The following is a 21,580-nucleotide window of genomic DNA, read 5'->3' on the forward strand; positions in this document are numbered from 1 at the left end:
AAAAGACCATGCACCATCTGTAAATATAAAATGGTACAAATCTGGCAGTAGGGGAGAGTGGTAACAGTAGGTAGGGGTAAATCTGCACAGATCTGATCAAACCGATAGGCAGCTTGCCTATCTTCTGCAAAATTTTTTTATTTTTTTAATCTTTTAATAAAATTTTTTATTGAAGATTAAAAAGGAGGCAAACAAACTTAAAGACAGACTAAAGGCAAAGAAAGCTAAAGCTTGAAAAGTGGATTCAGTCCTAAAACATATTGGCGAGGGCAACAAGCTACTCGCTCACCCAAGAGAGATAATAAAACAAGGCTACAGGGGATCTGTGAGGCGCACCAAGGGGGTCCTTATCCTATTTGATCGTCGAGGGATCTCAGCATATGCACTAGGCCGATCAAAAGCCACACGGGCCAAAAGAGCCTCCTCCTCTGTTGAGAAGGAAGATGGAATTTTTTGCAACCCCACTCCAAACTCCTTTTCAACCTGATGTTTTTCTACCGCCGCGTCCACCACCTTAACACCAAGATTTGCATTCCATTGACTTTGAGTTCTACCAATAATTAGAGTTACCATATGGGAACCCACACGACCACCTTGAGGAGCATTCCTACAACCATCACAATTTTTTCGACTCAACACCTGAGTCCACCCGCCTTGCACCTCCTCTTGATCAGATTGGTCATAACCCGACCCACAGTCAATCAAGCTTGATTGTGTAGAGATATCCAAGTTGTTATTAGTCTCTGTAAGAGAATTAATATCAACCTGGGCCACATGGGTAACCTTTTCCAAGTTTTGGTTCAAAGAGTCAAGACTTTGATTTTCTTTATGAGCAAAATCCAAATTACTCCCTTCCAAAGTCATGCAATTTAATGAGGTGGGAGTCGCCAAAGTTGAATTTCTGTCCAAAAGGGGATCCTTCCTAGCATCCATTATTGCAGCTGCCCGGTTTAGACCTTCACCCCTGGCCGCCCTAGCAGGTGCTTCAAACTCATCTTGTCTGCCATTTCCTTGCATATCCTCTTCCACAACCAATGTCTCCGGCCTTGAGATTCCGAGGCTCCCACCGCATTGCTATCCATCATCAAAGGATCCAACTCGGCTTCCATTAACATTTCAGTACTCAAAGCACCCAAAGAAGCTAGAGTCGTGGCCACATTATTGTCAACCAACGTGTTTTCAAGTGGAATGACAAAAATTTTACCTCCCTGAGAAGAATCGTGCAAATCAGCCATAGTGCACATAGTATGTTGGAGATCAGGGTCATACCTATGAAAAATTGCATGGTTGCGAGCTTTCCAAATAGTCCATAGTATCGAAGCCTACATGATTACAATATCTCTAGTGTCTGTCGAGTTGCAAAAATGATCAAGTAAGAAAGAAATCCAATCACAAAAGGATGAACCATGGAATCCACTACATCAATGCGTAAAGGGAGGCCCTCCAACAAGAAGTCACAAATGGGCACTGTACAAATAAATGCAACACAGTTTCAGGTTCAGAGCAACAAGTAGAGTAAATATCAAGTATCAAGAGGTGTCTAACGGATACGGCATTGTAAACTATAAAACTATCAGAGCATCAACGCCATGAAAAAAAATCTTAAGCTTGGGTAAAATATCCAAACTCCATATTCTTGACCACAACAGATTAATAGAAGATGAGCTCTCAAAAGATCCTGCAATTTTATTATTAAAAGCAACAAAATAGGCAAATTTGACGCTAAATGTCTCAGATTTTGTAAAATCCCACCACCATCCTTTGTCTTGAATCCGAGGATTGAGAAGAATTAAAAAAATATTGATGGCCTCTAAAGGGGAAAAACGGGAGCGGAGTAAGGATAGATGAGATCAGCCACAAGCCTAGGTCCATTATTAATGAGAGCGGATACTATACGCCCACCTGGGATGCTTGGAATCCAAGCATCACTGTAAATGTTAATATTTTACCCATCCGTAACGTTACTCCGCAGGCCACCAAGGAAAAGAGAATGTCCTTTCAAAAGACTATTCCATGCCCAGGAACAATTAGAGTGAGTAGGTGCATCCAAGAATAAAGAGTAAAAACTTGAACCCAAAGAGCTTCACTCTATTGGATAATTTGTCCCATTTACTAATTAATGGTTTCGAAACAAGAATCCAGTCCTGTTTTAGATGGTCCCAAAACCAAGATCCGGTTTCTTAGTAGTTCAAAGCACTTGAAGGTTTTTTTTTTTTTTTTTTTTAGTTGGGGGGGGTGGGGGGTGGGGGGTGGGGGGTTAAGAAAAACTCGTAAACTCAAAGTCTCAAATACTTATAATCTCAAGTATTTCCAAAATTCCAAAACATACAAATAATTGAATATTTATTCCTAAGTATAAAAAAAATCAAAGTCCAAAACTTCACTCATCCAAATCACCAACAGTCCAACACTGCCCCCTTTGGAGTTCTACATCAAATTTAAAAAAAAAAACAAAAAAGAAGCCTCACCAACATCAAATCAAATTCAAATCCAAAATTATATCCTAATGATATAAAGGAAATCTAAATCTTTAGCATTTCTCTCTCTCATCAATATCATCAATCTTTCCAACTCACAAAAAAGAGCATGCATATTGAAAATTGTGATATTTTCATTTCAGAGAAAAAATAACACTATCTGAGTATCTGATCGTATGGCCCCTATGCTCAAACAACCCCTTGAAATGACCACCCCACCCCCTACAAATTGAAAAATCCCTTTGATCAATGTCCTTATGCATCCCTTCATTGGCCCCCGCATTGGTACAAGGGTCACGCAACTAGGCAGCATTCTTCTACCCCTATCAATTAACAAAGTAGTAAAGAAACAAATAACATATAAATTGAATCAAAATTGCACCGTCAAGTTGAGCTTCAAAACAATATGAAATTATAAAACCCCAATTCTTGAGTGAGACGTGATTCGTGAACTTGAAGCCTTAATTAATTCTCTTTATCTTAATTACTCAAATCTTCATTAGTATTTTTTTATTTATTTTTTTTGGGTGGAAAATCTTAATTAGTATTTAGTAATAACAATTAAGGAGGGTTTTCCACAACACCCCAGCACTAATTCAAGCGTATGGGGGTGCTAAGTAACGAATCTATAAATAGAGGGTTTGAGGAGATGAGTGTGGGTGGGGCGCGCCATTTTGTGTCATGAGTCTCTTGACATGCGGATTCCATCGTCGTGCAAAACCAATTTTTTTTTCGGTAATACAATTAACAACATAATGAATAGCCCTTGTTTTGGTTATTGTTGCAACTTACTCTTTATATAATTTTTTTCTGTAAATTTATAAATTATTTGACACCTTAAGGGTGTCAATAAGAAAATTTTATTAACTAACCCAAAAAATAAGCAATTTAAGCATGTTAAATGGGTTGGAACTGTTTCAATTCTATCCAGTTCCTTATTGGGCTTTCGATTCTGTTGGTCTCATTAGAAACCCATATCTTTTAATAATCGATCCCAAAACCAGCTCCCATAACCATTGCATTTAATAAGGATCAGTTCCGGTTTTTTTTTTTTTTTTTTTGGTGAAAACAAAAGAAAAGTAATTAAACATAAGGTGAATATACAGTGTTTGATATGATCTGCGAGCACGTATTCCTCGCCAATTTCCTAGCTATAGTTAGACACAACCTATCACCAGTCATCGAAAACTGTACATCCTAGGCATGGTCCGAAATATACAAAAAGTCCTTAAATAAAAACCATGGCCATGAACATTTGGTTGGAGATGGAAGAGTATCCGTAATCAGCTTGTGATCAACCCAAACTTCTTTTATCTTCAACCCAATGCTGGCAGCACGATCACACCCTCTCCGAAGAGCAAAAAGAAGGGCCACTAATTCTAGGGAATGTGGAATAGTTCTTGTATAAAAAAAACTTTAGTTTCCCATCAATCAAAAAGAAATATGACTATCCAACCGTAGTTAGTCCAGTTCTAGAGTATCCTGCACAGATTAAAACAAGAAAGTTAAGCAAGGGTAACTTAAAAGAAGAAAGAGAAATTGATAATGTATCAACGTTATCCATTGCAACCAAGGATGGAAAGGTGGGGGGTTAAGTTCAAATCCGAGATCCACAGTTGAATATTTTTCAAAACCCATAATGGGTCCGGCTTTTCCAAACACACTACAACCCTATTTCTAACAGCCCAAATGAAGTAACAGGTGATAAAAAAGACACTAAAAAACCAAATGAGAAGATGTTTATCTGACTTGAATTGGAGAAAAAAGAACAGGCAAGCAAATTTCATATCATTCAAGGCTATGAAATCAGTTCTTAACCCCAGAGGACCTCCCGCCCATATGTGTTTGACCCAATCACAAGAAAAGAACAAGTGCCATGATGATTCAACACCAGTTCCACAAAGAGCACATGTGGAGTCCATCTGGATCCATTTGGAGAGAGTAGCCTTAGTGGGAATTCCTACATTTAACAAACGCCATACAAAGAATTTAAATTTAGGGTGAATCTGAATTTTCCAAAAGAAATTCCACCAAATAACATCAACATCAGAAACATTAGTACAACGTGATTGAAGTTCGAGGGTAGCTAATTTGGTGGTTAAGATGCCATTTTTAGATTTGATGCACCACCATTTGTCATCAGATTCAGAAATACCAATGGATTGTATACGGGTAGATATAGATGGAGGGATGCAAGAATTAAGAAGGCTAGAATCCCAAAGATTACCTAGTAAAAATGACTTAACAAGCTTAGTTTTGTCAATAGAAGATATTGGGCAGGAGATAATGCAGAAAGGTTACCTGTTAAGTCGGGAATCCATTTATCATACCAGAAATAAGTAGAAGATCCATTGCCCAGATTTTTGAACACCAATTTTTCTAGATTAGGTATAACATGTGAAATGCTATTCCACACCCATGATCCTTTTCGTCTTCTGATTGAGGGATCGAACAAAGATTGGTTATGGAAATATTTAGCTTTAAGTAATCGAGCCCATAAAGATTGAGGCTCAGTGATCAGTCTCCATCCCAACTTCGTCAAAAGGGCAGTGTTATGATGTTCTACCTTCCGAAAACCAAGCCTCTCATGACTTTTAGGAGTGCACATTTTATTCCAAGAAATAAGTGTGGCCTTTTTCTGCGATCCGTTACCATTCCCCAGCCAAAAATTGAGACACAGGGAAACCATTTTACGACAAGTTTGCAGAGGAAAACGAAAGCAGTTCATTAAGAAGGCCGGAGTCGAAGCAAGCACTGATTTAATAAGTACACTACGACCAGCATAAGTTAAAAGTTTAGCTTTCCAAGATGCAACCTTCCTTTGCATTCTAGCCAGAACACCCTCTAGTTCCCTCTGTTTGGACCTGCCATGAAATAAATTAGTACCCAGGTACACAGAATCAGTAGACATTTCCTTAATACCCACAAGAGAGGTAAGAGAAAGTCTAAGAGTGGAGGGGACATTTTTACTAAAATGAATACTACTTTTGGACAAATTAATCTCTTGGCCCGACAAATTAGAAAACAGATCAGTTCCGGGTTTTAATGAATCGTTTTTTTTATTATCTAGTTTTATTTGGTTTCAGTTTTCTTGTTTGAATTTGACTTTAATTATCCGATTTAAATTCAATAAATTGAATTTGATTTTGATTTGAATCCCGTTAAAGCATAGCTCACAAAAATGAAATTTACAAAATCATTAGAATGTCATAAAGCTAGTTGTGTCCATCTCCTTCTAATCTATTTTGACTAGAAGAGGGGTGTAAAACCTAACACGATGCAGAGAAGAATGGAAATCGCAAACACAATCACACAAAGCGCACAAAGATTTACGTGGTTCGGCAAGGTTGCCTATGTCCATGGTGAGATGAGATCTATTTCACTAACAATGGAGAATAGGGTTACAATCGCTCGTTCCTCACACCTCTCTCAAATTTTCAATCCAAAGAAAGAACTTTTGCTACAGATTTATAGCGGAACCCTATACATGAAATTTACCGAAAGGGGAGGCTCCACGCAGCAGTCCATCATCAAAAATCAAGACACCAACACCTCAACAAGGGGAGGCTCTTGCAGAAACACTACCAGCGGTTCTTCATTTTGAGGGTTCCCTCATATTGATGATTCCAGGCTTCCCGTACTTGTAATATGCAGCTAGGAACAGGAAGGTCAGTGACTACCCTCTTCTATTTTTGTTTCGTTCGTTCAACACACGAAATTGTCAATCAAGAATCTCTCAAATTATGAAGAAATTTTTTTTTTTTTTTTTTTTTGTCTAATGAGTAATCGTTTATTAATGGATTATATAATAGAAATCATCATCAAGGAGTTAAATGTCGATACAAATCATCTTAAAGACTAGGGACATTAAATTTGTCATTTGTGTCAATAAGACTAAAATGGTGGTTTTCAGCATTAACAATCTTAAAACATGATTTAGATTCCCTATTCTATAGGTTAAATTGTCTAATCACCTATTCAGAAAGGAATCTTTTCTGTAAAAAAACCAGTTGGTTTCTTGCTTTCTAAATAACCAGGTTTCTTCCTCTTTACTTGAAGTGGAAGCCAATAAAACTTAATGCACCTAGTTTTACGAAAGATGCTGCACAGAATCTCTTTGAAAGAGGGCGACTGATTCAGGATTAAGATCGCCCATAGGGCAATGTGATTGAATATTCTTTATTGAATCACTTCAAATTCACTTGTTGGAAGGATGTTGTGCAAACATTTACAAGGAAAACAAAAGGGAAGAATTTTGGTCTTAAAGGGTAGTTTCCAAATAGTAACCCATGGAAAATGACCAGTGATTTATGTTTAAGAGAGAACTAAAATGTCATTAAACAAAAGTTAAAGAAATTACAATCCTCAGAGTTTAGTAGTTTTAGATTTGACCTATCTATCCGAGTTCTCAGAGCTAACCATTGAGCAATAATAACAGCTGCCTACGCTTCGTAACAAAACGAAGAGAGTTTATCTTAGCAGAAAAGTAAATATCACAAAGAAGAGGAAAAATGCCCCGAGGCGACCTGACCCCATCATCTCTCTCAAGAGCTTTAATCAAAGACTCTGCATCTGATCACACTTCTACCCGCTTTCTCCTATACACACTGCTCCACAAAGTCCCTGTCTAAGTGCTCAAGTCCTGTTTCTTGGGCTGATCCTGAAAAGCCAGATTGCAAGTGAGCACATATAATACTTCCATGAAGTACAAAATAGATGCCCAACCAGCTTCCTTTGATTTTTTATTGAGGCTCCCATTTGTGATGATTAGGAGGTAATCAGTCTTCAGAAGTGAATCAAGCACATTCAAGAACTCCATGGATTAAGGCAGAGAAATATTAAACGAATGATCAGAACACAACCTAGAGTTCAAAAAGCCTAGTCATTTGCGCAACAATAGATAAGCTGAATGAATCAAGAACTCCATTGATTAAGGCAGAGAAATATTAACCAAATGATCAGAACACAACCCAGATTTCAAAAAGCCTAGTCATTTGGACAACAATAGATAAGCTGAATGAATCAAGAACTCCATGGATTTAAGGCAGAGAAATATTAACCAAATGATCAGAACACAACCCAGATTTCAAAAAGCCTAGTCATTTGCCCAACAATAGATAAGCTGAATGAATAAATGATTCTGGTTGATTCTGTTTCTCTTGTTGAAAATGCATCTGTTTCTAGTCTGTCAGATAAAATACCAGGTGATGGCAATATTACCAATGATGGATTGCTTCTCAAGAGACAGATAACTGAGGGTTGATAATAATGTTGGACAGGAAATCCACAAAAGAAGAGTCTGAAATAAGTTAAGTTCTCAAACCTAAGGGATCTGAGCCCAAATTCTCTTAGAGAAATCGCATGAGATATATTGACGCTAGAAAGATTCAGCCTGGTGGGAACAAAGCATGAGTCATTTACACTGCAAAAATCTAGATAAGACAATCTTAAGAGGAATGAGGCCCACAATAAGTTTGCAAAGGAAGCATTAAAATTTAGGGTGGTTTTTCAGCTTCTAAAAATTTTCCCACGAAAAACCATGAATATGAGAAAAAAAATATATACAAAATTAGTAAATTAAGTGACTGAGTTGTATTAGGATACGTAATAGCTTTTAAGAGTTCTGTTTTAAATCTATTTATTTTAAAGGGTGATTAAGAGTCCTTTATGAGTCAATTTAGGAAGTTTAGAAGGTCTTTATATATGCAATACACCCCTAATCAATTAGAGATCTTTTGAATAAACCACACAGGCAGCAACCAAAACAAACCACAATTCATTATCTACAATCTATTACTTGCGTTGGTTAAAATTCATTTTCAATCTATCACTTGCGTTGGTTACACCTTGTATTTAAAAGGAAAATAAAAGAATCATACTCTCAACTCTAAAACTGAAACTGACATCTATCTCGTACGTATTCTACTTGCAAATACAAGACAAAAAATAAATAAGGGAGAAAGAACGCCTCCCGGTCGCGCCAGACATGCCACTCCTGGCCTCTACGGACTTCCACTAAACCTCCGGGCCTCTACAGACTGAAGTGCCAAGTTTAGGTGGCTAGCCAGCCCCGCTCTTGTCCAGTATCCATTCTGAGTGGAGCGTGAAGACGAGAAGAAAGCAGATTGAACTACTGACTGGCATCAATTACAAGACGACGGTCATTTGGCGGATGGCGTGCCCTAGCCTAAAATGTCTTAAATGACATTGAATATAGTGATAGTTTTTGGATTCCCTAGACCATGAACATTTATAATGTACTTCATTATTGAAAATACACAGCAAAAAGAATAGGGTTTCCCTGGAATTCCAAAACTCAATGTCAGAAGGTGAAGGAAATTCAACTGGAAAAGATCCTAACAATAGATAATAAACAACGTAAAATTAAATGCACAATATAAGATTAAACCACCACATACATGAAGGTTTGAATAAATGATAGAGAGCAGGAAAACTATCAAGAGGTAATCATGAAAAACAGAATTCAGTAGTATCTAATGAATGGAAAATTTACAAGGCATGAAGGTTGTTATAAACAACCAGGAAAAAAAAAAAACGCTACGATAGCATAAAAGAGGAAACAGGAACAGCTAAAAGATATAAATGATCAAACGTAGGCACTAGCAGAGATAATTGAACCAATGTAATATAGTAAGAAAACTTCCCAGGCATGGCTATCTGCAATATTCTACTCATCACTGATCTCATGTCCTTGCTTGTTGTCAGAAGTAAGGGTGTCAATCGGTTTGGTTCAAGATACAAAATGTGGAAACCAAACGAACAGAAACCGAATAAGAACATTTATTTTCAAACCAGAAGTGAACCGACACGGTTTGTTTTATTCGGTTTGACCCCGATTTGTATTCGGTTTAGGCCCTATTTTAGGCATTTGGGCAAACTTTTTACATCTTTACAACAAAAGAACCCGTAGTTTGGTGGTCATAATCCACTAAACTTTTTTCAAACATTAAAACGGAATCAAATTTATCATCCACATTAATTAAAACATTAAAAAAGAATATGATTTATTTGGTTTGAAAATGGGTACTTCTGTTTTGTTTGACGGTTTCAATCACGAAACCGAATCGATGAAAGATTTCAGGTTTTGAAACCAAAACTATTAAATCGGTTTGGTTCGATTCGTTTCAAACGGCAGCTTTCGGTTCTAGATTGACACACTTTTAGTCAGAAGGGCTAAGCTTTCCTGGCTTCCATGACCAAAAATCTGACTTAATTCACCGTCCAATTCTAGCACCCTCAAGTTTGGATCTAAATTTAAATTTTATGGTTAAGAGACACATAAGGGTTATCTAAAACATGCACCACACTCCAGTTTAGGACTCCATCATTCCATCATTGTGACCCATGAAACCCCTTTCATGCCTCTGAATTTTAGATACAAGATTTTCATTCTCTGCCTATAACACTGCCTTTCTTTTCATTTCAGAACACCCATTGATGTCCACAATATGCTCCTTGATTTTAAGATCCTTTGTTCGGGGGTTGCCTGCTTGAAAAGTGGGTTCAGGCTTCCCAGGTGAACGAAGATGAAACTTTAATCGGGTGTTTGGACGTCGGTGTAAGCATTCTCAGCTTGGACCTGAAGTGCCATCTTCTCTGGGTTGATCCGGGTGTAATGAGAAAGCCCTAAAAGGGAAGCAATTATCTCTAAATGAGATATAGAATTCAAGCAGACTTCCCAGGAGAACAAAGGTGAAACTCTAATCAGGTGTTTGGACATCGATGTGTGCATTCCAACTTGGACCTTAAGTGCCATCTTCTCCGGGTTTACTTGGGTTTAATGAGGAATCCACAAAGCGAGTATCTCTAAATTCGATGTAGAATCTAATATAGTAATGGATTGCCAAATGGCAGCATTGACATTGGATTAATAGGTGTTGTAAGCCCCCATACCAGGTGCACACATGACAGAGCTCATCTTGTACTACAACGATTCCAAGAACCTGTTCAGTGGCTATAGAAGGGAAAAATCTGGAGCTTTTTTTCCAGCGGAAACTCTAGTTTCACTCTAGCTTTCTAACACATCACCAATGTGGCTTGCAATATTGCGTATATATTCATGTTTTTCCAAACCCGGGGATGTTACTTAGTTGGATTCATAAATCAAATGTCTTGTAGTGTTTGTAGATGAAATCTTTGGATTCATAAATCATATGTCTCGTAGTGTATGTAGGTGAAATCTGCACCCTGTGTCCATAATCTCACCACCAATGGCTCATACAGAAATCAGGAGGAGCTATTATGTCCTGCTGAACCCGTTTCAACCGGGAAAATCATGGTGAAAACAACCCCCATCTCCCACCGCAATATCAACCGGGAACTCTTGAAACTCATCGTGAAAAAACCCCCCATCTTCCACCATAATATCAACGAGGAATTCTTGCCCTCATTGAGCAATTAGAAAATCCAAGAGGTTGATGTCACTATCAACAAAAGAAAGCACAAAACCATACACCCATAAAACCAACGTGAACTTGGACTTAACCTTAGGTCTGCCCTAGATCTATCTTCACCAAGCAGAAGCGAAGAGAATACTGTGTCAACTCATTCTTTCTTTTGCTGTAACGTCCCCTTCTGATCTCAGCTGGTTGGTGATGGTGGGGTTAGTATTCTGGAGTCTTCCAGTGTTCTTCTCCTTGTGCAAGGGGAAAAACCAGGCCTTCTGTAGACAAGTATTATGAATGCTTTCCTCTTGTCATCTTTGCAAACCTTCTTATTTGTACCCAACAAAAGTCTTGACTATATGGGTAAGCATATGATGTCCCAGGGTTTAAAATATAACTATTGTGCCATCTTCTCACTTCCTCTGTTAGAGTCAAAACCTGTTAGTCTTCTTTTGATGATCAGACTGCATGCACAAATATGCATTTGTATGCCTAATGCCTTGCACTTGACATCTGTACACCTTGCTTGTATGTGCATTGGATAAGTGAAAATTTTAGATGGAGATCATGGTTAGAGTATACTTGCCATCCCCAGGTAACAAGAGAGTAACTCCATCAGGAGGAGGGAGAACGTCTCAAGACCTAGAAAATTTTCTTTGAATGACTCCCAATTACTTGTCATCTCATTTTCCAGGAAAAGAAAAGGAGCTCCCTATCAAGTATCTGCATTGATAATAATAGACTTCAAGTAGGGTGACGCCGACAACAACCACAACAGTTCCATCTTAAACTAAAAACAGGTCTGTAAACAAAATTCAAAAAGGCAATTAATCCATTCCTTCTGAAATATCTTTCAAGAGAATCAGCCCACTATGTAATAAGGTTGGTGTGTAATTAATCCATTCCTTCTGAGGAAAAAAAATTATTTGATGGATAAATAATTGCAGTTGATTGGATCCTAGAGCTCATCTACAAGAACCCCAAAATGCACATCGAGAATAAATGGCATATCCAGAGACAAGGTGAAGGCATATGCATATATATATTTATATGAGAATATGAGCTGCACAATTGTTGTAGCAACCCATGGAGTTAAGACTTCAAAGAAAACGGACCTCCCTGACACCAAAAGAGTTAGATGATTCTCTTACCAATCACATGTGGTAGGAACCAAATAATATGGTACTGAACAACTCCCCTCCATTATGTTTCCTCATAATTCAGTTCATGACCCTGATAAATCGGTGACAAGTAACCCATCAGTTTATTAAAAAGGAAATATAGAAAGAACAAAGTGAAAAGTAATTACACAGTAATACTTGCCTGTGTGTTTTCCGTGATAGAATTGAGCATTTTTAGATGACTTAAATGTTTCCAAGAATTCCTTAGCTTTCTGCAACTCTGCCTTCTTCCTTGACCTATCCCACTGGTGTTCAGCAGTCAGTATCTCAATTACGCGGGGCAATGCTCGGCTTGCTGCATCAGTGTCCAGAAAAGCAAGCCTACATCTCCTAGCAATGAAATCAACAGCAGACTCACAGTACTCATGCCGAGCACAGTATGCAACTTCCGCCTCTAGAAAGGGATATCCATGAGCAAGCCTCTTTCCTAGATTTTCATTCTGGAGAATCGAACAAATTGTATTATGAAGCTTAACCTTGGAAGAAATTAAGTTCCTAAACTCATATTTAGTTAATCAAGTTTATAAATGATACAGAAACATTAGTACATGAAGTAATAATATGAGATGTACAAATTACAATCTCGTGAGTCAGATGAATAGAAACCGGGATCAACTCAATGATCAAAAGTGTTGTCCTGACCAATACGGGCATACCTAAGAAATAGCAGAGATTAGAGATGTCAATGGGTAAAGTTCAGGTTTTCACCAACCAAGCCCTTTGCTATTAAATTTAAATCAACAGTATCCAGACCTGGGTTATGTTGCATGCAAGGGACTAGCAATTGTATAAGAAGACCAATGTGGCGCCTGCAATGGAAGGCAAAGCAAGCCAGAAGCCAAAGGGTTCTTGCATACCAAATCTGGCCATAATGCTGTAAGGTTCCAAGAAAATCTTAAGCCAATAGTGTGGGGCAACATGAAATCATGGATTTAACCCACCCCATTGCCATCCCTAGTTAAGACGGCTGAGTTACTGAAAAATTGATGATTATTTTGGACTTTCTGGTTTTTGAGTGAGTTTGCCTCTCTGATGGACAAACCATTTCATATGAATAAGCAACAGTAATACGATGTACAAGTTGCAAAAGAAATAAGGAAATGATGATTTCAATTAATCAAATTGCTGATTATTGATTACATATCAACCAATAATTCAAAAACATGTAACTCATATTTAAAATACTATAGATAATAAGATATTGAATTCATTTATTTTATTAACTGTACATTGTTATCTGTTCCTAGTAGAGTGTAAAAGACACTCATGTGCAACTACTACAATCTAAAGAATAAATGCGGGAAAGGTGAAACCTGAGCTATGGCAGCAACTTTTTGTGCCAAAGTACCGTAAGAATGAGCTAAATGCTTGGCTATAGCACTGTCCATTGCCTCAGGAACAACTTTACCACCATATGTCTTCTTCATACGAACAAATTGTTGAGCAAGCACTGTAAAAAATGCTCGACTCCACCCATCTCCACCAACAATCTTTAGGTGGTTGGTCACACAGCCATTGGTTGGGCTCAACTTACCAGACTTTACAGCTGCTTCAACTGCAGCTTCTGCCATGCTGAAACAGGTTATAGTAAGCGTATTACAAGAAACTGGAAAAGTTAAATTGTGAATAGTTCTCAAGCTGAATAGTAAGCACAACAAAAGACAAGTACTAGCAATAGTATTTTTACACAACAATATTTGATATGGAAGATGCCAGATAGCCCATGAAAGCATGAGGACAAGGCCCCTTGACATGTGCCAGAAATATTTCCCTGGTGAAATTCATCATCCATATTTTTTTGGTACTCCATCCAGATTTCATTTTATTTTCAAGATACCCCAGCCAGACGTTTCTGTAAATACACAAAGGTAATATTTTATCCAAATGGAAATTACCTTCGGTAAGTAGTCCATTTTCCACCAGTAATGGTGATCAAACCAGGGTAATCTTCAAATACAACATGATCTCTGGAAATGCTCTCAGTGTTTTTTGCTGAAGGATCCATTGCCAAAGGACGAATACCACTCCAAGCAGAGAGAACATCCATTCGACGAACCTGAGAGAAGTTCAAGTGGAAAGACCTGATCAAAATTACCATAGTTTTTTACACACAATAATAACAAATAAAATGCAAAGCTGTCAATATTGTACCATGAACATAAAAAATAACAATGCTTGCATGTTCCAATACCAAAATCAAACTGAGTGTAGAACAAAGTGAAGGCTGCTTTATGCTTCCTATCAACATCTAATATCATAATGTTCTAATCTAGAGGATCATGATCGGAGGACAGAAGAGAATGAGAATAAGAGGATTTCTACTTATTTTTCTGATAGGAAATCAAAAGAAAAATAAAAAATATATTAATTAAAGAGAAGAAAAAAACATAAGAAGTCACAGCACTGTAAGGGGCAACATGAGAAACAAATCAAGAGGCCCAGAAGAGAAAAACAAACCAGAGCCCAATCCTCCTAAGCAGGACCCAACCCCCTGCAACCACTAAGAGAAGATCACCCATCAGGCAACACCTAAGAAACAAAAGACAATCCTACCAAGCTCCAAGAAAACCAAGATCTAACAGAGAAGAATGAGTTAAAACTTAAAGGTAGATCGAATCTGGTAAGAGAAGAAGTTTACAGCAAGAAGAAGAGGGAGAGAAGAGGGAAGAAGAAGAAGAAGAGAAGAGAATGGGAGAAATCGATTATGTGTGTTGAGAATCACTCAACACACATATTAGCTTGATTAATTAAGTCTTCCAAATTACACAAGCCTCCCTAGGGAGGTAAAGGGAAATAAGACAAGAAAGTAAAAATACAACTTAGTCATGTCTTATAACTAGACAGTGACAGAACTACCCCTATACAAGATATTCTAACTCTAACACTCCCCCTCAAGCTGGAGAATAAATGTCATACATTCCCAGCTTACACAATAGAGTACTAAATAGACTAGGCGAGAGACCCTTGGTGAAGATATCTGCTACTTGATCACCTGTCTTCACAAAGGGAGTACAAATGCACCCAGAGTCCAGCTTCTCTTTGATGAAGTGACGATCAACCTCAATATGCTTGGTTCGATCATGTTGAACCGGATTATGGGCAATGCTTATGGCAGCTTTGTTGTCACAATAAAGTCTCATTGGCCCTTCAGTTTCAAAGCTTAAGTCTTGAAGAAGTCTTTTCAGCCATATGAGCTCACATGCTCCATGGGCCATGGCCCTAAACTCGGCCTCAGCACTGGATTGAGCAACAACTGGTTGTTTCTTGCTCCTCCAGGTAACTAGATTACCACCCACAAAGGTACAATATCCAAAAGTAGATCTCCTGTCAGAGACTGAACCAGCCCAATCAGCATCTGTGTAGCCTTCAATCTATAAATGGTCATGCCTGGCAAATAGAAGACCTTTTCCTGGACAGGATTTCAACTATCTAATGATGCGATACACTGCATCTAGATGTCCACTCCTGGGAGCATGCATGAACTGACTCACCACTCCAACTGCATAAGAGATGTCTGGTCGAGTCAAGGAGAGATAGATTAGTTTCCCAACTAACCTTTGGTACTTACTTGCATCTATAAGAGAAGAACCACATTCATCACCAAGTTTATGATTCGGATCAATGGGGGAAGTAGCTGGTTTGCACCCCATCATCCATGTCTCTTTCAGAAGATCCAAGACAAATTTCCTTTGGCAAATGTTGATCCCTTTCCTTGATCTAGATACCTCAATACCCAAGAAGTATCTAGATACCTCAATACCCAGGAAGTATTTCAACAGTCCAAGGTCTTTGATCTCAAACTGTTTAGCCAGATAAGACTTCAATCTATTTATCTCAGCAACATCATTCCCAGTCACCACAATGTCATCAACATAGATAATGAGGATTGTAACTGTACCATTACCTATCTTGATAAACAAGGTGTGGTTAGTTTGACTCTGGTAATACCCATTCTTTAGAATGGCTTGTCGAAATCTCTCAAACCAGACCTTAGGAGACTGCTTTAGGCCATAGAAGGCTTTCTTCAACAAACACACTTTCCCTTCAGCTGAGAGACACTTAAAACCAGGTGGAGGCTGCATGTATACTATTTCTGCTAAATCTCCAAGAAGAAATGCATTCTTCACATCTAATTGGTACATTGGCCAATCTTTATTGGCTGCTACTAAAAGAAGAACCCTGATGGAGTTATGCTTGGCTACAGGGGCAAAAGTCTCCTGGTAGTCAATGCCATACACCTGACTATACCCTTTTGCAACCAGCCGAGCTTTGTACCTTTCCACTGTACCATCGGATCTATACTTGATTGTATAAACCCATCTGCATCCAACTGGAGTTCTCCCCCTTGGAAGATCAACAAGTGTCCAAGTATTGTTCTTCTCTACAGCCACCATTTCCTCAGTCATTGCATGCATCCATTTTGGATTGGATAAGGCCTCTGTGACATTTTTGGGAATGGAAGAAGACTCAAGAGCAGTGGAAAAAGCAACACCTGTAGGAGAAATGGAGTCATAGGAAACAAACTGGGCTATGGGGTTAGTACAGGATCTCTTCCCCTTTCTCATAGCAATGGGAAGATCTAGTTCAGAAGGAGAGGAATTACCTGAGTGAGGAGGATGAGACTGAGGATGTGGATCCAAAGAGGGGTTTTGGTAGGGTTGCTTATACCATGGTGTTAAGAATGGTTGTATTGTATCAAGGGTATATGTGTAAATATTCCCTTGTATTATTATCTGATTTTTTGTCATTTGTATAAGGCCAAGGGCCTAGGTGTAATTTACTATTCTTTTCAATATAAGCATGTTAATCTCTAGGTTAGAAACATAACACTAGAACACCAAAACCGTGGCTGCTCTCTTCTCTTTCTTCTCTTCTCCTTCTTCAACCTAAAATCTAACATGGTATCAGAGCTGTTTGCTCCTGGAGTTTGAAGGTGATTGAAGATTGTTTGGAAGGTGAAGAAGAGTCTCTGTGAAGGAAAATAGCATACCTTCTCAGACCTGTTTCTCTCTTGTTTGCAGTCCCACCAAGTGCTCTAGTTTTGTGTGGAGGTCTTGTTTCTTCTCATTGTGTCCTCCCACATCTCTTGGAAGCACCCAAGGAGTAGAAGGGAATCTCGGTCAGGCTGTTCTGCCTCTGTTTTCCGCCAGCTGCAGTGTTTTTTGGCTCTTGTTGCTTCAATAGGTTCTTGTTTGACCAGTTTCTTTGGTCTATTTGAATCGTTTTTTGGTAAGGAACAACACTCATCCTTACTCCGTGGTTGTTTGATCAGTTTTTAGGGATTTAAAGGCCTATTTTCAGGCTATTTATCTCTGTTTTTCTTGGTTTTCTATTGCTGTATTTGTGGGACTGTTGTTGTGGTTGAGATATTTGTTATTTGGGCCTATCAAGTGTTTGATTAAAGGTCAAAATGGGTGACAAAGATGCTGCAACACCCCTGCCTCTTGTAGACACAACCCAAACAACCCCATTCTTCCTTCCTCCTTTGAGAGTCCCAATAACCAACTCCCTATTGCCAAACTTGAGAACCACAAATATTTGGATTGGTCCCGGTCCATGAAATTGATTCTCTGGTGTAGGGGAAAGATGGGTTACATCAATGGTAGTATACATGCCCCTCTTCCAACTGAGCAAGGGTATCCCAAGTGGGACTCTGAGAATTCCCTGGTGATGGCCTGGCTTCTTTTCTCCATGAAGCCTGAGATTGGAAGAAGATTTATGGGCAAGGAGACTGCCAAGGACATTTGGGATAGTGTGGCCCGTATTTTTGATCGGGTTGGAGACTCTACTAAGGTGTACCAACTTCTCCAACATATTGTCAGCTTACGCCAAGGTGAGAGAAGTATCTCTGAATACTATAGCCTTGTTGTGGGCCTGTGGGAAGAGTATGACCATTATAGAGATCTCCAGTTATGCCCTACTGATGAGGTCAAGGTGCATCGGTTGTTTGAGAGAGAGAGGGTCTTATTTCTTCTTGGAGGTCTTAATGCTGATTTTGAGCCTCTTAGGGTGCAAATCCTTGGCCGTCCAAGTCTTCCCTCACTGGAGGAGGTGTGTGGATATCTACAGAGTGAGGAGACCCGTAGTGGTGCTATGGGGACTGCCCCCACTGTTGAGCACTCTGCACTTGTTTCTTCCATCCCCCAGGACTCCACCAAGGGGGCCGATAAGGGGGTTGCTAAGGGAGCTGTGAAGGGTCGATTCCTATGTGACCATTGTGGCAAGAATGGGCATACTAAGGATTTTTGCTGGGATCTCCATGGGAAAGCCCCCTGCTGGTTCATGTGGAGGGCGAGGACAGCGGAAGAAAGGGCCTAAGGCTCATGTTGGAGTTGTTGAATCTGATGAATCCTCTCTTTCCAAGGAGGACATTGCTGCATTTCGCCGGATTGTGGCTCATTTGGATGGTTCCTCTACCACCGGTTCTTCCACTGCACTGCAGGCTTCCTCCTCTGGCCTCATCTCTTGGGTCATTGACTCAGGTGCCACAGATCATATGACTGGTAGGTCACAGCTATATAATTCCTATTCTGTTTGTTCTGGGAAAGATAAGGTAAAAATTGCTGATGGTACCTTCTCTTCTATTTCTGGTAAGGGAGATATCCAAGTTGCACCTTTTTGACCCTTGAAGTCTGTTTTTCATGTTCCCAACTTTGCCACTAACCTTCTTTCTGTTAGTCAATTGACTAGATCTTTGAACTGCTTTGTCACCTTCTTTCCTACCCATTGTCTTTTTTAGGATTTGGTGACAAAGAGGGTGATTGGCAGTGGTCGTGAAGCTAATGGCTTGTATGTTTTGGAGACTGGTACTTCCCCTGTTCTGCAAGCTCAGTCCTATGTTTGTGGGCAAGACGGTGGACGCACTCAGGAGGATATTCTGCTATGGCACCGTCACTTGGGACACCCCTCCTTTTCTGTTATGAGGAAACAGTTGCCACATTTGTTTACTTCTTTTCCTGTCTCGCATGTTTTTCATTGTGAACCTTGTCTATTTGCCAAAAGTTGTAAAACAGTTTATGCATCTAATGGTAATAGATCTACTTCACCTTTTCATCTTATCCATACTGATGTTTGGGGGCCCTCCCCTGTTACTTCTTTGCGTGGCTTCCGCTACTTTGTTTCTTTTATTGATGATTTTTCTCGGGTTACTTGGGTTTTTCTTTTGAAACATAAGAGTGATGTCCATGTTGCATTTACAAACTTTTATGAGTTAGTGTATACCCAATTTCAAACTCGGATCCAAATTGTCTGCTCAAACAAAGGTGGAGAGTATATGTATAGTGGTTTGGAAACCTTTTTTTCTGACCATGGCATTATTCATCAAGTGGCTTGTGTTGATACCCCTCAACAAAATGGGATGGCTGAAAGAAAAAATCGCCATCTCCTTGAAGTGGCTAGATCACTTTGGTTTACCATGCATGTTCCAAAAACTTTTTGGTCTGATGCTTTAATCACTGCTGTCTTTCTTATTAATCACATGCCTTCTAGTGTCTTGAACTTCTAGGTTCCTCTTGATCTCTTGCCTTCAAGGTCCTCTTCTTTTTCTCTCCCTCCAAGGGTATTTGGGTGTATTTGCTATCTCCATATTAGCAAATCTGCCCGCACTAAATTGGATCCTAAGGCCCTGAAGTGCATCTTTCTTGGATATTCCCCCACCTCAAAGGGGTATAAATGCTATCATCCTCCTACCCGTCGGTGGCTCCTCTCCAAGGATGTTCATTTCTTTGAAAACATTCCGTATTTTCAGTCCCCTCTTCAGGGGGAGTGTGGTGGTGGTGTTGAAGGTGAAGAGGTTCCCGAGTTTGTGTCATTTCCTTTCTCCTCTCTTGTTTCTATTTCTCCTTTCCAGCTTGACAAAGGGAAGAAAAGTTCTGTGGATATTGTTGTTGAGGGGGAGTTTCCTAGTGCACAGGAAAACAGAGAATAGGGGGAGTTATTGGTGTATACGAAGGATAGGAGAAATCTTGCTTCATGGCTTCCTGTAAAGAAGACCTGCCAAAATCCTTCTTCGTCTCCTCATCCTGAGCCTTCATCAGTTGAGACAAGTATACCTTCCTCTAATTCTCCATTCTCAGACTTAGATCTTCCTATTGTTCACCGAAAGGGAACTCAGGCATGCACTAATCCTATTGCCAAGTTTGTTTCCTATGATTCTATCTCCCTTACAGGTAAAGCCTTTACTGTGGCTATCTCATCCATCTCTATTCCCAAGAATGTAACAGAGGCTATGGCAGATCCAAAATGGAGAGAAGCAATGAACACAGAGATGTTGGCTCTTGAAAAAAATCACACTTGGGATCTTGTTGAACTCCCTAAAGGGAGAATCCCAGTTGGGTGCAGATGGGTATTCACAGTCAAGTTCAAGTCTGATGGTACTGTGGAAAGGTATAAGGCAAGACTTGTTGCCAAGGGGTATACACAGGTGTATGGCATTGACTATCAGGAAACCTTTGCTCCAGTGGCCAAGCATAACTCCATCCGTGTACTTCTCTCAATGGCTGCAAATCTTGATTGGCCATTGTACCAACTTGATGTGAAGAATGCATTCTTACATGGTGACCTAGAAGAAGAAGTATATATGTACTCTCCTCCTCGGTTCAAGCATCCTGGTGATAATGGGAAAGTGTGTCGACTTAGGAAGCCTCTCTATGGACTCAAACAGTCTCCTAAGGCTTGGTTTGAGAGGTTCAGACAAGCCCTCCTACAGAATGGCTACACTCAAAGTCAAGCTGACCACACATTGTTTATACAGAGGAAGGGCAGCACTATTACAGCTCTCATTGTTTATGTTGATGACATTGTGGTCATGGGAAATAGTGACGCTGAAATCTCAAAGCTTAAGCTTTATTTGGCTCGGCAGTTTGAGATCAAAGATCTTAGTCTATTGAAGTATTTTCTAGGGATTGAAATTTCAAGATCTAAGCAAGGGATCAATGTTTGCCAAAGGAAGTTTGTTCTTGATCTACTTAAGGAGACAGGCTACTTAGGATGCAAACCAATCTCCTCTCCTATTGAGCAAACCACAAACTAGGGGAAGATTGTGGTGAACCTTTGGTGGATGCTAAAAAGTATCAGAGGCTAGTAGGTAAACTTATCTACCTTTCACTCACCCGACCTGACATCACCTATGCTGTTGGAGTAGTAAGTCAGTTTATGCATGCACCCAAGATGGGACATCTTGATGCAATTTATAGGATCCTCAGGTATTTGAAGTCATGCCCTGGAAAAGGTCTTCTCTTCTCTAGGAATGGTCACTTGAGAATTGAAGTATATACAGATGCTGATTGGTCTGGGTCTATCTCTGATAGGAGATCCACATTTGGATACTGTACCTTTGTTGGAGGCAATTTGGTCACCTGGAGGAGTAAGGAACAACCAGTGGTAGCCAGGTCAAGTGCTGAAGCAGAGTTTAGAGCCATGGCTCATGGTGTGTGTGAAGTCTTGTGGTTGAAGAAGTTTGTCCAAGAATTGGGGTTTGAGACAACTGAACCTATGAGTCTATATTGCGACAACAAGG

General features: G+C 39.4%; 1 protein-coding gene across 2 annotated transcripts in view; it reads right to left on the reverse strand.

Annotated features, from left to right (window-relative positions):
- Positions 1-6,897: 6,897 nt before the first annotated feature.
- Positions 6,898-21,580, reverse strand: part of LOC122651471 (glycerol-3-phosphate dehydrogenase SDP6, mitochondrial-like) — a 34,704-nt gene continuing 20,021 nt past the window's right edge. The window contains exons 4-8 of one of the 2 annotated variants that reach the window (XR_006331462.1): positions 13,959-14,119; positions 13,377-13,635; positions 12,206-12,503; positions 12,034-12,115; positions 6,898-7,137 (exon numbers count right to left, since the gene is read on the reverse strand). Coding sequence is in view for 1 of the 2 variants with exons in the window: in XM_043844866.1 (XP_043700801.1) it covers positions 12,108-12,115; positions 12,206-12,503; positions 13,377-13,635; positions 13,959-14,119 (726 nt within the window). In the remaining variant the exon portion in view is untranslated. Of the gene's footprint in view, positions 7,138-11,937; positions 12,116-12,205; positions 12,504-13,376; positions 13,636-13,958; positions 14,120-21,580 lie in introns of those variants that run through there. The other variant, XM_043844866.1, reaches the window with a different exon arrangement.

The sequence above is a fragment of the Telopea speciosissima genome, chromosome 2 (genome assembly GCF_018873765.1).
Source record: "Telopea speciosissima isolate NSW1024214 ecotype Mountain lineage chromosome 2, Tspe_v1, whole genome shotgun sequence".
NCBI classification, from domain to species: domain Eukaryota; kingdom Viridiplantae; phylum Streptophyta; class Magnoliopsida; order Proteales; family Proteaceae; genus Telopea; species Telopea speciosissima.